Source organism: Hyaloscypha bicolor (assembly GCF_002865645.1).
Source record: "Hyaloscypha bicolor E unplaced genomic scaffold K444scaffold_136, whole genome shotgun sequence".
NCBI lineage: Eukaryota > Fungi > Ascomycota > Leotiomycetes > Helotiales > Hyaloscyphaceae > Hyaloscypha > Hyaloscypha bicolor.
Window position 1 is genome coordinate 1,036,106 of NW_020194638.1, and position 12,743 is coordinate 1,048,848.

Genomic DNA, 12,743 nt, shown 5'->3' on the forward strand with positions numbered 1-12,743 from the left:
GGGCAGCCGCATTTTTGCTATTTACTTCTGGGGAAAAGGGGAGTGCGAAAGGGTGATGTTTAGTATATATTAGCAAGACAACGATTGGTTGAAGCCAATGGCTTCCTTTTATGAAATTAAATTGTCTAATCGTTGAGATATTTGCCAAGGGAAACACTGTAAATTCCGCCCCCAAATCTCCCCCTACCCCCGCGCCCCCAAAGCCAGTGTGTCGTCTCGCCCAGCGTTTGCTCCTGCCTGCCTCCTGGCTTGCCCTGCAGAGCCGCCGCCCATGCAATCCCAACTTGCATTGGATGGGAAGCGCTAGGCAGCGGAACAGCAGCTTGTTCGCCTTGTTCCGGCTGGCCGCTGCACGTCAGAGCCTTCTGGAATCAGTGAAGAAAGGAGTCACTCGCCGCGAGGCTGTGGCCCCTGGGCTGGCCTTGTGATGATTTCAGGGGCCAATACCGTGGTCGTCGATCATAGCATACACACCGGGGCCCGGGTTCTGGGTTGCAAACTTCAATCAATCATAGCCAATTGTTTTCGTAAAGAAATGTTTCCGCAGGACTGTCCTCGGAGATTTGCAGACCTGTTGTTCATGCTGGTCCCGTGACCTGGAAAAGATGCTATCAAATCCGTCTTCCTTGCCACCAAATATCCCACTCTCCCATCTCAGGCTGCACATTATGACAGATTCCCCCAAAGGCCAGCGACATGATAGAAATGCCCTCATCCTATATGGCTCAGAGACTGGCAACAGTCAAGATGCGGCCGAGGAGCTGGGCCGCGTTACAGAGCGCTTGCATTTCGTGACCAGGGTCAGCGAGATGGATCTCGTCGAAATTGTAGGTCATCTCATCTCCCTAACCCAGGATCGTTCATGGCTTATATAGTCAGAATACACTCCTAAAACACACAGTCGTCGTATTCGTAATTTCGACTACGGGGCAAGGGGAGTTCCCAAAGAATGCGCAGAAATTCTGGAAGAGTCTTCTGAGGAAGCGTTTGCCTCCTGGGTGCCTCAATCACGTGTCTTTCACCACATTCGGTCTTGGTGACAGTTCCTATCCAAAGTACGCATTTTGAAACTCTGCAGGCCTGTTCACTGTAGCTAATGCAAGTTCAGATACAACTTCTCAGCACGTAAACTGCATAAAAGACTTGAACAATTAGGAGCCAAAGAAATCTATCCTCGTGGTGAGGGAGACGAGCAGCATCCAGAAGGGTTAGTACTTCAAAGACATCACTCATTTCAATGTGAGGCGGTTTCGACGCTTTAGCCTCAATAGCCGAAACCACACAGGACATTGTTAATAATTTTTCTCGCAGAATCGATGGAACTTTCTTATCATGGTCTGTTGACCTTGGGAAGCACCTTCTTTCTTCGTATCCTTTGCCGGAAGGAGTGACTCCCATCCCTTCTGACGTACTCTTGCCTCCCAAAATTACGCTCGAGATTCTGGAAGAGCTTGTACCATCCAGCACGACTTCAGAAAGCATACAGAAGCTTTCCAAAATGGGTCTCCACCAACCCCAGGCCTCTGACAACCAAGCACCTGGCGCAGAGCCAAGAGCCTTGATGGTTTACGAACCTCCCGTCGAGCGTGAACCTCCAACTCCCTGCGAGCAAATCAAAGATCATCTCCCTGGCCTGGACCAGCCTCGCGAATCCAACTTCCCTCCTGAGGATCAGCTCCCGTTCCCCGACCCATCAGAAGTCGAACTTGTTGGGAACCGCCGTATCACGCCCGATACACACTGGCAAGATGTTCGAGAGCTCACCTTCATCATGTCCGCCGACTTTACCTACGAACCTGGCGAAACATGTACGATTTTCCCGAAGAACTTCCCTGAAGACGTCCAGGCCTTGATCGATCTGCAGGGCTGGAATGGCATTGCAGACAAGCCCCTGCGGGTCCAGCCAGAGTGGCCCAACTACTACCTGGATGAATATCTTGTCCCAATGGCGCCTGGCCTCTACCCACTCCCACGTACGACCTTGAGACAGCTCCTAACCCACAATCTTGACATCACTGCTATCCCCAAACGGCACTTCTTTGAGCTGCTCGCTCACCACACCAATGACCACACACACAAAGAACGCCTCCTCGAGTTCTGTAACCCAGCCTTCACCGACGAATTCTATGACTACACCACTCGCCCGCGTCGCAGTATCCTCGAGGTCCTCCAAGATTTCCCCAGCGTCAAGATCCCCTGGAAATGGGCCACGAACTACTTCCCAGTAATCCGCGGCCGAGCATACAGCATTGCCAGCGCTGGTAAGCTATCAGAATATATGGAAGATCGTCGCTTCATCCAATTCCAAATTATCGTCGCTCTCGTCAAATACCGCACCGTCCTCAAGAAAGTCCGCCAAGGTCTCTGCTCGCGCTACCTCGCCTCGCTCCCCATAGGTACTGACCTGCACGTCAAGTTCACCGTCTCCGAGAAGTTCTACGAAAAGGCAAGGTTGTTTCCAAAGAACCCTCTCATCCTCATTGCGCCTGGAACAGGTCTCGCGCCTTGCAGAGCATTGGTATGGGATCGAGAGCATCTACACCTTGAAAGCAAGAAATCGGTAGGCAAGTCATACCTCTTCTATGGAGGCCGCAACAAGGATGCCGACTTCTTCTACTCGAACGAGTGGCAATACCGTGGTCTTCAGGTAGAAGTCTTCACAGCTTTCTCGCGGGACCAGGAGGAGAAGATCTATGTCCAGGACATCATTCGGCAGAATGGTAAGCTAATTGAGCACCTGATCCGGACACAGGGTGCGATTATCTATGTTTGTGGCAGCTCGGGCAAGATGCCAAAGGCGGTCAAGGAGGCGTTGATTGATGTTTGCACGCAACACTGTCCAGAGCCGAAGAAGAGTCGGGAGGAGATGGAGACGGTCTTCGAGCGGCTGTCGAAATTGGGAGGTTATATCCAGGAGACGTGGTAGATTGTTGGGAAAGGTACACAACTCTGGGAGATGCTTGGCTTGTGGTGGCAGCGTGGTGGGGGAAGGGCAACGGGATACGCATAAACGAAATTATTAGCAGGAGCAAATGCATTGCAGCAATGACATTCTGCGAAATAGTTCAAACCTCCGTTTACCCCTTTTCCACTCTTTGTCCCCACCATCTACAAACTGATTCACCCCTCTGAAAAAAGAAAAGACAGTCGCCAGAGCTCTTCTATGTTCCCCCACCCTTCTCCAAACTGAAGTGCCATTCTACTTCCCCACAGATTTCAGACCTAATTGATATATGATCAACACCTCTTACCTCAAATCACGATGAGCTGCTTTCATACCCTTCAACTTTCCTTCCTCTCACAGCAAGGTAGAAGGATATTGTCGAATTCAGCAAATTATTTACTCCGATATTCAGTCCCTACCTCAGTCCCAATCTTGTTGGTCTCAACTTCATTGTAAGAGCATGCGGCATTGCTCGTCGTACACCTAAGCGAACACGTGACTACCCATCACTAAAACCCACACTTCACTACTTCTTTTGCCACAAACTACCATTTTTCTTCTTTAATTATTATATAATAATAGAAGACTCAGACTCAGACCCAGAAATCTCAAATATCCTCTCTCCGTCCTTTCTTAAGGGTTACTAACTCAATAAGAACTAGAGAACTTCCGTTTCTACTATTATTTACTTACTTTACTAGTAAGAGAAAAGCTATAGCCAAATTAGGAAGATTATAAGCCTTACTAGAGAGAGAGAATTTGGGTTATATATTAGCCGGATAAGAAGTATTACCTATATTATATATAATCTTTATATAGGAATAGTAAAATAAGTATAATAATTTAGGAAATAATTAGCTAAAATTAAAAGTTCTTATTTATTTTCTTAATAAAAAAGCCAGGGAAAAAGGGGTTTTATAATATAGCTTACTTAAATTAAATCCTTAATCCTATTATTTTTTCTTGGTTTAATTTCCTAATAATAAAGTAAAAGAAGAAGTTTTTATTTATAAAAATATAATAAAATTATTTCAAAAGTTATATAAATTACATAAGTTTAATTAGTCTCCCTTTTCTCCTAATTTAAATCTAATTGAGAAGGTCTAGTAATAAATAAAAAATAAGATTATAAAGTTGGAAATTATTTCTATTTTAATTAAGAATATAAAGGAGGTCTTATAAAAGCTATAAAGTAAAGTTAATCTAATAGAATAGTAATATTTGACGGAGAGGCTTACTTATAAGCTAGAAGATGTAATTAATAGCAAGGGTATAACTACTATATAATAAAGCCTTAATAAATCTAATACTTTAATTATTTTGGGAATTATATTGAAGTGTGGACTGAAAAATCGCGATTTTAGTGGGGTTAGTGGGGTAAATCACGTGTACGACGAGCAATGCCGCATGCTCTTACCAAGTCTGGCTCAGAGATTGATGCGTTATGCAACACAAATCATCTTTGAAGATTTACTCTCCACGGCGAGGAAAACTTCAATGTACCACAACTTTTTGGGACATGGAAGCGATGTGAAATAAACAGCGAGGCCGACCTGCTAATCCAATTGGAAAGCAGAAGAAAAGGCGGGGGAGGGGGGAGGGGTTTCTGACCTTTGTCTGAGATATCAGAGATAGGCTCAATGTAAAAACTTACCAGGCCGATCTCGGACATTGACGCGATGTGCAACAGGATGAAAGCGCTTCCTGCTGATTCACCTAAAAAGAGAAGAATGTTAAGAGATTTGAAATTGCAAGTGAATCAAATATTGTGGGCTTTCGTTGCTTGTCTATGTGGGTTTACTTTTCACTGATGAAGTTCACATAAAAACGAATTATTGATGGGATGAAAAGTAATTGCCGACTCGTCTGAAAAGTATGTTGTGCAACAAATATAGATGAGATGAAAAGGGTTTTGATGTGATGAAATTTATTTTAGCTATCTAGTATTTGGACGAATTAGATATGCCCTGTAACGAATATTGATGGGATAAAATGCTGCAAAATAGAATTTTAACCATCTAATCTTTAGAAGATTAAGTGCGTTGTGCAACGAAAATTCACGGGCAGGAGAAAGAGAAAAATAGAGTGAGAGTGTATGTGATTCACACTATTTGCTCTCTTTCAGTTCAGCAACTATGGTCATACAAGACTTCGAGACCGCGTCTTGGAAAAGGGGCCTTCCGGAACGACACGTGATTGCATCGCCATGTGAGATATTATTAACTGATTATGCTTATAATAACCCACTTGGATAGTAGAATTATTCCCTAGTATGACCGGGCTTATTAAGGAAGTGGGAACTAGTCTTAAGGCTGTCGACAATTCAGAGGAAGTTGAAGCTGCTTGGTGCTGAATCATCCCCCTGGCATTAGCTAGCATCAGATCTCCGCAGTTAATCCAGTGTTTGTAAGCCACCCTCTGAATAATCTCTCGGACATTAAATAGATGCAAGATCGATTCAGATCCTGGAACCGTCAATCGGCTAGCATCCCTCGTCTCGTTCTTGGGAAAGGGAGAGGGACCCTGGGAACTCGTAAGGCTTGTTTGCTCACTTTATATCCTGCGGAGTGTTTCTACACCTATCAAGTTGGGCCCCTGTAGGAACTAGCTTTCCTTTTCTAAAACTTAGAAAGATGGTGAAGGACACATTTCTATTTCCCGAAGTCTTCGAGCCACAGCCAAAGCTGGCTGAATTCTCTCATGGCATTGTCTTCCGATGTCCTGAACTGCCGAGCCGATGAGACCCCACGAACACCACAGGCATATCCTTTGCGCGTTCCGACTTCCAAATGTCAGGATCTCACGGAAAACCGCGTGCCTTGCATGGTTTGAGAGTCGTCACATCACGGTCCAAGCGAACGGTTGTGGCTTCATGGCGTCGAAAAAATCTCCTTTCCCCATGCCTTCCAGGGGCTTTCGGGGTTCAAGGACCCTCAGCCAAGACACTAGGAATGCCGTGTCCTCACCCGCGAAAATAGGACACACTATCATTGGATACATCTAGTGTTGCGTCGATCTTCCTCCCCCTCGGGTTCCTCGAGATCTTGCTAATGATGACATTGTTCGCACTGTCTGTTCGTGGAGGGAAGATGCGTGGAGAGTCTGAGCGGAACCATGCGTTCCCTTTGGTTGAGGTTTGAGATACTGCTTCGAGAAGCATGTAAGGAGGAGGCTTCGACCTTTTCAAGCCGGAAGCCGTTGAAATCAGACGTCCCAAGTCATGGGAAGCCTGCACAAGGAGATATGTAACAGTGCAGACCTTGCGAATAACGAAGCACCAACCTCCTCGACGCAAGCCGAGGCGTAGTATGAAAGCCTACACTACAGTACCTACTAAGTATCTAGCCCGAGGTCAGATGGCGGCTGGGGGGGGACGACGGCACGGGAGCAATCTAAATATCCTCCTAGCGACATTCCAAGAGGCTATCGACTATCGAGCTTAATTTATTCGGGCCGTTGGCAAACTATCATCATCGGAACCAACGACTGCCCCTCCCCTCAGAACCAGAAACTCAATCAAGCATATCTCTCTCGATCCGCCGGGGGCAGAAGATCTCCCTTTCCCGCTCGGCGATCCACTGTACAGAGCAATCACACTGCCGAGGTGGCACGCACGTGGAGAGGTTCGGGCGCTGCTGGCGCCGCTGGCGCTGCTTAGAACTAGCGGCAGCGCCAGCTCTCGTCCACCAAAAAACTAATGCGATCAAACACCGCAGGTCGTCCTCGTCCAGGCCAGGCCAGCTGAGCATAGGAAAAACACCATGGCACGCTGCCAGCACTGAGCGAGACAATCATCACCGTCGCCTTCGCTTGCCCCATCTATATCACTCGCTCACCGCTTCTATCTCCATCTGTCGTGCCCTCGTCCCTGATCCTTGCGCGTCGATGGACCCCGCTCAGTGACCCCCTCGTTCGGATGTCGATATCACCTCACCAGACCAAACCCCACTGCGCGGCCTTGGTACAGCCTCATGATGGCCCCGATACCACGAAAACGTTCTCTGGCCGACATGCAGAACGCCGACGGCGCAGTGCCCGCCGAGTACAATGACGCAGATTATTTCTGCGAGGTGTTACAGCTGGAGGAGGGCCAGACCGAGGCTCTGTTCGATGAGAACCTCGCGCAGGAGGCTGAGAAGCTGGGCATAACGATATCGAGACCGCCGACTGAGAACGGCCAGCATGAGAAGCACAACTTGAGGTGCGAGTCTGCGCTGACGGAGCCTTCGCACCATGCGAGAACTTCGTCGTCTGGGTCGCAAGGAAGTGTGTCAACGGGTATGACATCAAGATCCTCGAATGAACAGCTGGATAATTCGACGCTGTTGCATACGAGGAAGCGGCCGATTTCTATGAGGAGCCTATCGTTCACGGAGTACGAGAAATACCTCGCACAGCATGAAGCGCAAGAGGCGATGAAATCAGGTGTTGTGCCACCGCCCATGCCTGCGGAACCTGCTCCTTCGTTATTCTCGGTCTCCACAAGGCGATCTTATGTCAGTGTCAAGAATGGGATCAAGTCAAAGTTCAGATTACGGAGGAGCAAGACAAATCAGGATGATTCGAAGTGAGTTGCTGTATCTCAATTATCAGATGAGAGCTAACTTGATAGCTCTTGTATATGCTGTCGAGACGACTTCAGCAAAGCTCTGCACACTCTTCCTTGCACTCATAATTACTGCGACAACTGCCTTCAAATCCTCATCACTCAATCTGCGAACGATGAATCGAAAATGCCCCCACGATGCTGCTCGAGAGCTATACCTGGGACAGTGATCAGGTCCGTCTTGACAAAGGACGAACAGCATGCTTTTATGGAGAGCGTATTACAGTTCAGCACACCATGGGAATCACGAATTTTCTGCCCCAATCCTGCGTGTGGTGAATTCATTCCAAGACGAGGCAAGATAGATCCAAAACATCCCTTCGAAGTCGTCTGCCGCAAGTGCAGATCCAAGGCTTGTTCGACCTGCAAGCGCGCTGCACACGCTTTCGGTCAAGATTGTCCCGCAGATTGGGAATTGGATGCTGTGCTTCAGATGGGAGAGAGGTCTGGGTGGCGCCGCTGCTACAAATGTAGGACTCTAGTTGAGTTGACGCAAGGCTGCAGCCATATCACTTGCCGCTGCAAAGCACAGTTCTGTTATATATGCGGAGCAGTTTGGGATCCAGTTGTTGGATGTCCGAATTACTGCAATGGGGAAGAAGAACTCGAGCGCCGACGCCTTGAAGAAGAAGCCAGGATTGCTGAGGAAGAGGCCGAGAAAGCTGCCAGAGACGAAGCTGAGAAGTTAGAGGCTGCAGAGAAAATTGAAGCAGAGAAGCGGACTGCTTCAAGTGGCGAGTTGAATGATCTTCGAGCCCAACAGATCAACGAACGCGATCGCTTCGCTGCATTTGAGAGGAAGATGAAGTGGATTATGTGGACCAGACACGGCCAAGCCAAACTCGACATTCTCGATCGGTATGGTGAGCTTCAGACCAAGATGAAGGAACGGCATATCAAGACCGCAACGCACCTCGAAGATCGACAAGTTGGTGCTGAGATGGAACTTCGGGCTACTCTAAAGCAAGCAGAGAGAAGTGTGAAGATTCGTTTGAGACACATGGAAGCTTACTGTGATGGCCTGGGCCGCAGTGCCAGCGGGGATAATCCATCCAGAGTAGTCACCGAGAGAGATTTGAGGGAACTCTGCCAACAGTACAATATCCGCGACGACATGGAACGCCTTCATCAGAGCAAGATCAACGTTATGCGAGATAAGCAGGCCAAGCAGATGGAACAACTTCTTGTTCGACAGGAGGAAGAACTTGACAAGCTGGCGGACAAGCAGAATGTCGAGCTGGAAGCGTTGGAAGAGACTTTTGGGGTTGAGGAAGATGGCTTTGTCAAGGTCTTCCAAGAGAGGAGGGAGAGGCTACGAAGAAGGTGGAACATTGTCGAGGAGGTGGAGAGGAAGAAGCTGGAGACGGTGCAGAAAGCGAGGTTTGCGCCATTGGCTCCAGTTTCATGGCCCGATTTGGAGCCAAAGCAAGACGAGGCGTTGGAAGTTGTGGCGGAATAAGTGGACCTATCGGGAACAACGACGCAGTGGATGAGGGAGCCCCATTTTAGGCCGTCAGGGAAACGATATATAACGGTCACCACGATACATCAACGGACTCTGGGTATTTATACTCACAACATGGCGGCTGGATATCTCATATAACCAGGGTCTCGCGACGATACACCATTTTTGATCTATCTCATTTGTGTATTGGCATCTCATTTCCTCCTCGATTGGATTTAGCATTGGCGCAGTTCACGGCGCATCTTGTGGGCATTTTTGGATCAAGTCATTCAACTGATTACGATTGAAGATTCTAGACCTCTAGAGCTGGGCACCTACCTAGCATGGCTGTTGGGGTCTCGGGGCGCTTACTTAATTGCATATGGCATCTTGAATGAGGAGTGTTGGCATGGAGGATCATGTGAACAGAACATGTGGAAGATCTTATTTATATACCCTGCGTTTGACTGACCGATCCGTACATAGACGAATGAACAACACAGCTTACCTTATTACTACTCTTAAGCATCCAAGTCTCACCTGCAGTCCAGGCATGTACGAATGTGGATGCGAATGGTTGGTGCTCTGAGCCAGCGACACTAGCTTCCTAAAGCAGCAATGGCCTCGGCTCCCTGCTGACTCGCTTAATCCGGGTGAATGGCAGAGGGGGTGGGGTTTAGATCCCGAAAAGTAGATCTCGAACCTCCACCATCCTTGCTCCAATCCCGACGTCAATTTTTCGGGAAAGGTTTTAGAAGTTTCTCTTTTTCAGCTCATGTCTTTACTCTTCTTGTATTTATGACCGAGTTGCACTTCTTTCGGTTTCATTCGTTCGTTCAGTCCTTGATTGATCAAGGGTTAGTTGGGGATTTCGTCATAAGAGGGAAGAAGCGAATCTTCAAATTGCGGGGGAAAGCCAAGCGAAACGTGACAGACAGAGAAGGGAGTTTAAGTTGGGAATTAGAGAAGGAAGATGGCATACAGAGCCCCCGAAATCGAGATCCCAAAGACAGACATCTGGAGCGCGCTGTTCTCGAGGCCGTCAAAGCCATTCCCTGATTCTCAAGGTACTCACTCTCCTTCCCCTCCTCCCCCCCCCCCAACTAATCTGCCTCCCTCTGTTTAGTGATATACCAAAACCCCGACACAGGTCGCAACTACACATTCTCCCATCTGAAAGATACAACTATCTTGTTTGGACGTGGTCTGCGCTCGAAATGGGGATGGAAAAAGAATGATGTCCTCGCACTGTTTGCACAGAACTGCATCGACACGCCTGCTATCACGTGGGGCGTGCACTGGGCGGGCGGGATCGTTTCGCCTGCCAACCCAGCTTATACGGCTCGAGAGCTAGTCCATCATTTGAAAGATTCTGGTGCCCGGGCGCTTTTCACGCAGAAGCATTTGCTTTCCGTTGCTCTTCGAGCTGCTAGCGAAGCTGGGATCCCAAAAGAGAAAGTGGTGCTGATTGGCGATGAGCAGGAAGGGGGCTTGGGGTATTGGAGGGATTTTTTGGTATATGGGGAAAGGGAGGGAGGAGGAGGGGTCGGGGAGAGGGAAGAGGTTGATTGTGAGAAGGACTTGGCGTTTCTGGTGTATTCGTCTGGGACGACGGGGCTTCCGAAGGGGGTTATGTTGAGCCACTATAATGTGGTGAGTAATATGTACATGGTGAATAGTTCTGAGGGCAGCTTTTTGCATTGGAAAGAGGATACTTTGTTGAGTGTGCTGCCGTTTTATCATATATATGGTATGTCCCCTTACTCTCCCCACTTCAAAATTGGGAGAAAAAAAGTTGACGATGAGATAGGCCTCCAATGCCTAGTCCACTTCCCCGCCTTCGCCGGCTTGACTAGCATCGTCATGTCTTCCTTCGACCTCCATAAATTCTGCTCCATCGTCCAAGAGCACAAGATCACCTACACCTACGTCGCACCCCCCATCGTCCTGCACCTCGCTAAATCTCCGGTCGTTGAGAAGTACAATCTGAGTAGTCTGAAGATGATTACGAGCGGTGCGGCGCCGTTGAGTAAAGAGTTGATTTTTGCGGTGTATGAGAGGCTTGGGACGGAGGTGAAGCAGGCGTATGGACTGAGTGAGACTAGTCCCGTCACGCATATGCAGGTTTGTTTCCCTCTCCCCTCCCAATCCACCCTCCTCACCATTTCCTAACATCAAACAGAAACAATGGAACGTAGGCCTCGGCTCCAACGGCCCTCCCTTACCCAACCTGATCGTCAAGTTCATGTCTCCCGACGGCGTCGAGGTCCCGCACGGCAAAGAAGGCGAACTCTGGATCAAAGGCCCTAGCACCTTCCTCGGGTACCACAACAATCCTGCCGCAACCACCGCCTCCATGACGTCTGACGGCTTCTTCAAGACCGGCGACATTGGGTACGAAGACAAAGATGGCAATATGTGGATCACGGACCGCGTCAAGGAACTCATTAAGTACAAAGGATTCCAAGTAGCACCCGCGGAACTTGAGGGGTTACTGGCTGGTTGTGAGCTGGTGGATGATGTTGCTGTTATTGGGGTCCAGGATGAGGTGCAGCATACGGAGGTTCCGATGGCGTGTGTTGTTGCGAAGCAGGGGGTTGAGAGGAATGAGGAGAGTAAGGAAAAGGTGGTGGCTTGGTTGAATGAGAGGGTTGCAGGGCATAAGAGATTGAGAGGGGGTGTGGTGTGGATCGAGGAGGTGCCAAAGAGTGCGAGTGGGAAGATTTTGAGGCGGCTGTTGAAGGATAGGTTTAAGGGGCAGAAGGTGGAGGTTAAGGCGAAGCTGTAGAGTTGGAGGGGCGCAGTTGTATGTTGGAATATATACCATGTTTATCTTACCACTTTTCCTCAACTGTTCCAACTTCTGTTAATCGTATGGGTGAGTACTTACTCGATATCATACAATCAATGACCGCAGGCGAAATTCACTTACTACTCAAACTTCTCCCCTAGCATCTCAAGGGCAAAGTGTCTCGCAAGACCAGTGTCAATAGCGCCTGGATGCAGCGCAAAACCCTCTACTCCTCTCTTTGCTAACCTCCTGTTAAGTTCAACGGAGAAGATGATATTTGTCGTTTTCGATTGTGCGTGTGCTGAGATGGGGTTGTATGTTTATCCGTTAGGAAATCCGGGGTCGTTGTATAAGATGTCGGAAGCCAGGTGTGCCACGCTTGAGGCGTTTATTATTCGTGCGTCTGGGGAGAAGGAGGTTAGTGAGTAGGAAATAAGACAAGGAATTCATCTGCCATTGAGATTCCAACCCATCTTCCGACCTTTCATAGGGGCAAGCCATAATTCCGGCATTATATATTAGGATGTCGATGTGTGGGATGAACGTGTCGTTGAGGATTGTTTTAAGCGGCAGCGCAATGCTGGCTAGAGAGGTGAGGAGTAGGGGGACGAATTTGACGACGGTGGAGGGGGAAATGGTGTCGATGGTTTCGATGACGGGTTGGATCTTGGGGAGGGAACGCCCGAGGAGGAGGGTGGTAGAGGGGTATCCGCGCGAGAGGGTGAGAGCTATTTCGGCACCGACGCTGCCTGTGCTGGGGCCGGTGATGAGAAAGATTCGGCCTTTGACTTGGGACGAGAAGTCGGAGACTATAGTCGAGCGTTCTATGATGAAGTTATAGTGGGACATGGTGATGTGTGGTTGGAGGTTGAGTGAAGCGTGTGGTGACTATTAAAGGGGCTATGAGAAACGAATTGAGACGAATAGAGGAAAAAGAATTCATTAGATATAGAGTACT

General features: G+C 48.5%; 4 protein-coding genes across 4 annotated transcripts; 3 read left to right on the forward strand and 1 right to left on the reverse strand.

Annotated features, from left to right (window-relative positions):
* Positions 1–653: 653 nt before the first annotated feature.
* On the forward strand, positions 654–3,082 carry K444DRAFT_598432 (putative NADPH-dependent FMN/FAD containing oxidoreductase). Its single transcript, XM_024878532.1, has 4 exons — positions 654–827; positions 880–1,055; positions 1,109–1,207; positions 1,312–3,082. Exons 1-4 carry the CDS (start codon positions 669–671, stop codon positions 2,924–2,926), a joined length of 2,049 nt encoding a protein of 682 aa, XP_024730946.1. The 5' UTR covers positions 654–668; the 3' UTR covers positions 2,927–3,082.
* Positions 3,083–6,954: 3,872 nt separating this feature from the next.
* K444DRAFT_539875 (uncharacterized protein) lies at positions 6,955–9,009 on the forward strand (the record flags this gene model as incomplete). Its single annotated transcript, XM_024875667.1, has 2 exons — positions 6,955–7,511; positions 7,557–9,009. The coding sequence occupies 2 exons, from the start codon at positions 6,955–6,957 to the stop codon at positions 9,007–9,009; spliced, it is 2,010 nt and encodes a 669-aa protein (XP_024730947.1).
* Positions 9,010–9,711: 702 nt separating this feature from the next.
* Positions 9,712–11,909, forward strand: K444DRAFT_598440 (acetyl-CoA synthetase-like protein). Its single transcript, XM_024878533.1, has 4 exons — positions 9,712–10,061; positions 10,121–10,744; positions 10,805–11,118; positions 11,177–11,909. The coding sequence occupies exons 1-4, from the start codon at positions 9,968–9,970 to the stop codon at positions 11,780–11,782; spliced, it is 1,638 nt and encodes a 545-aa protein (XP_024730948.1). The 5' UTR covers positions 9,712–9,967; the 3' UTR covers positions 11,783–11,909.
* Positions 11,910–11,925: 16 nt separating this feature from the next.
* Positions 11,926–12,634, reverse strand: K444DRAFT_646409 (NAD(P)-binding protein; the record flags this gene model as incomplete). The annotated part of the gene is made up of 2 exons (XM_024885197.1): positions 11,926–12,086; positions 12,163–12,634. 2 exons carry the CDS (start codon positions 12,632–12,634, stop codon positions 11,926–11,928), a joined length of 633 nt encoding a protein of 210 aa, XP_024730949.1.
* Positions 12,635–12,743: the final 109 nt, after the last annotated feature.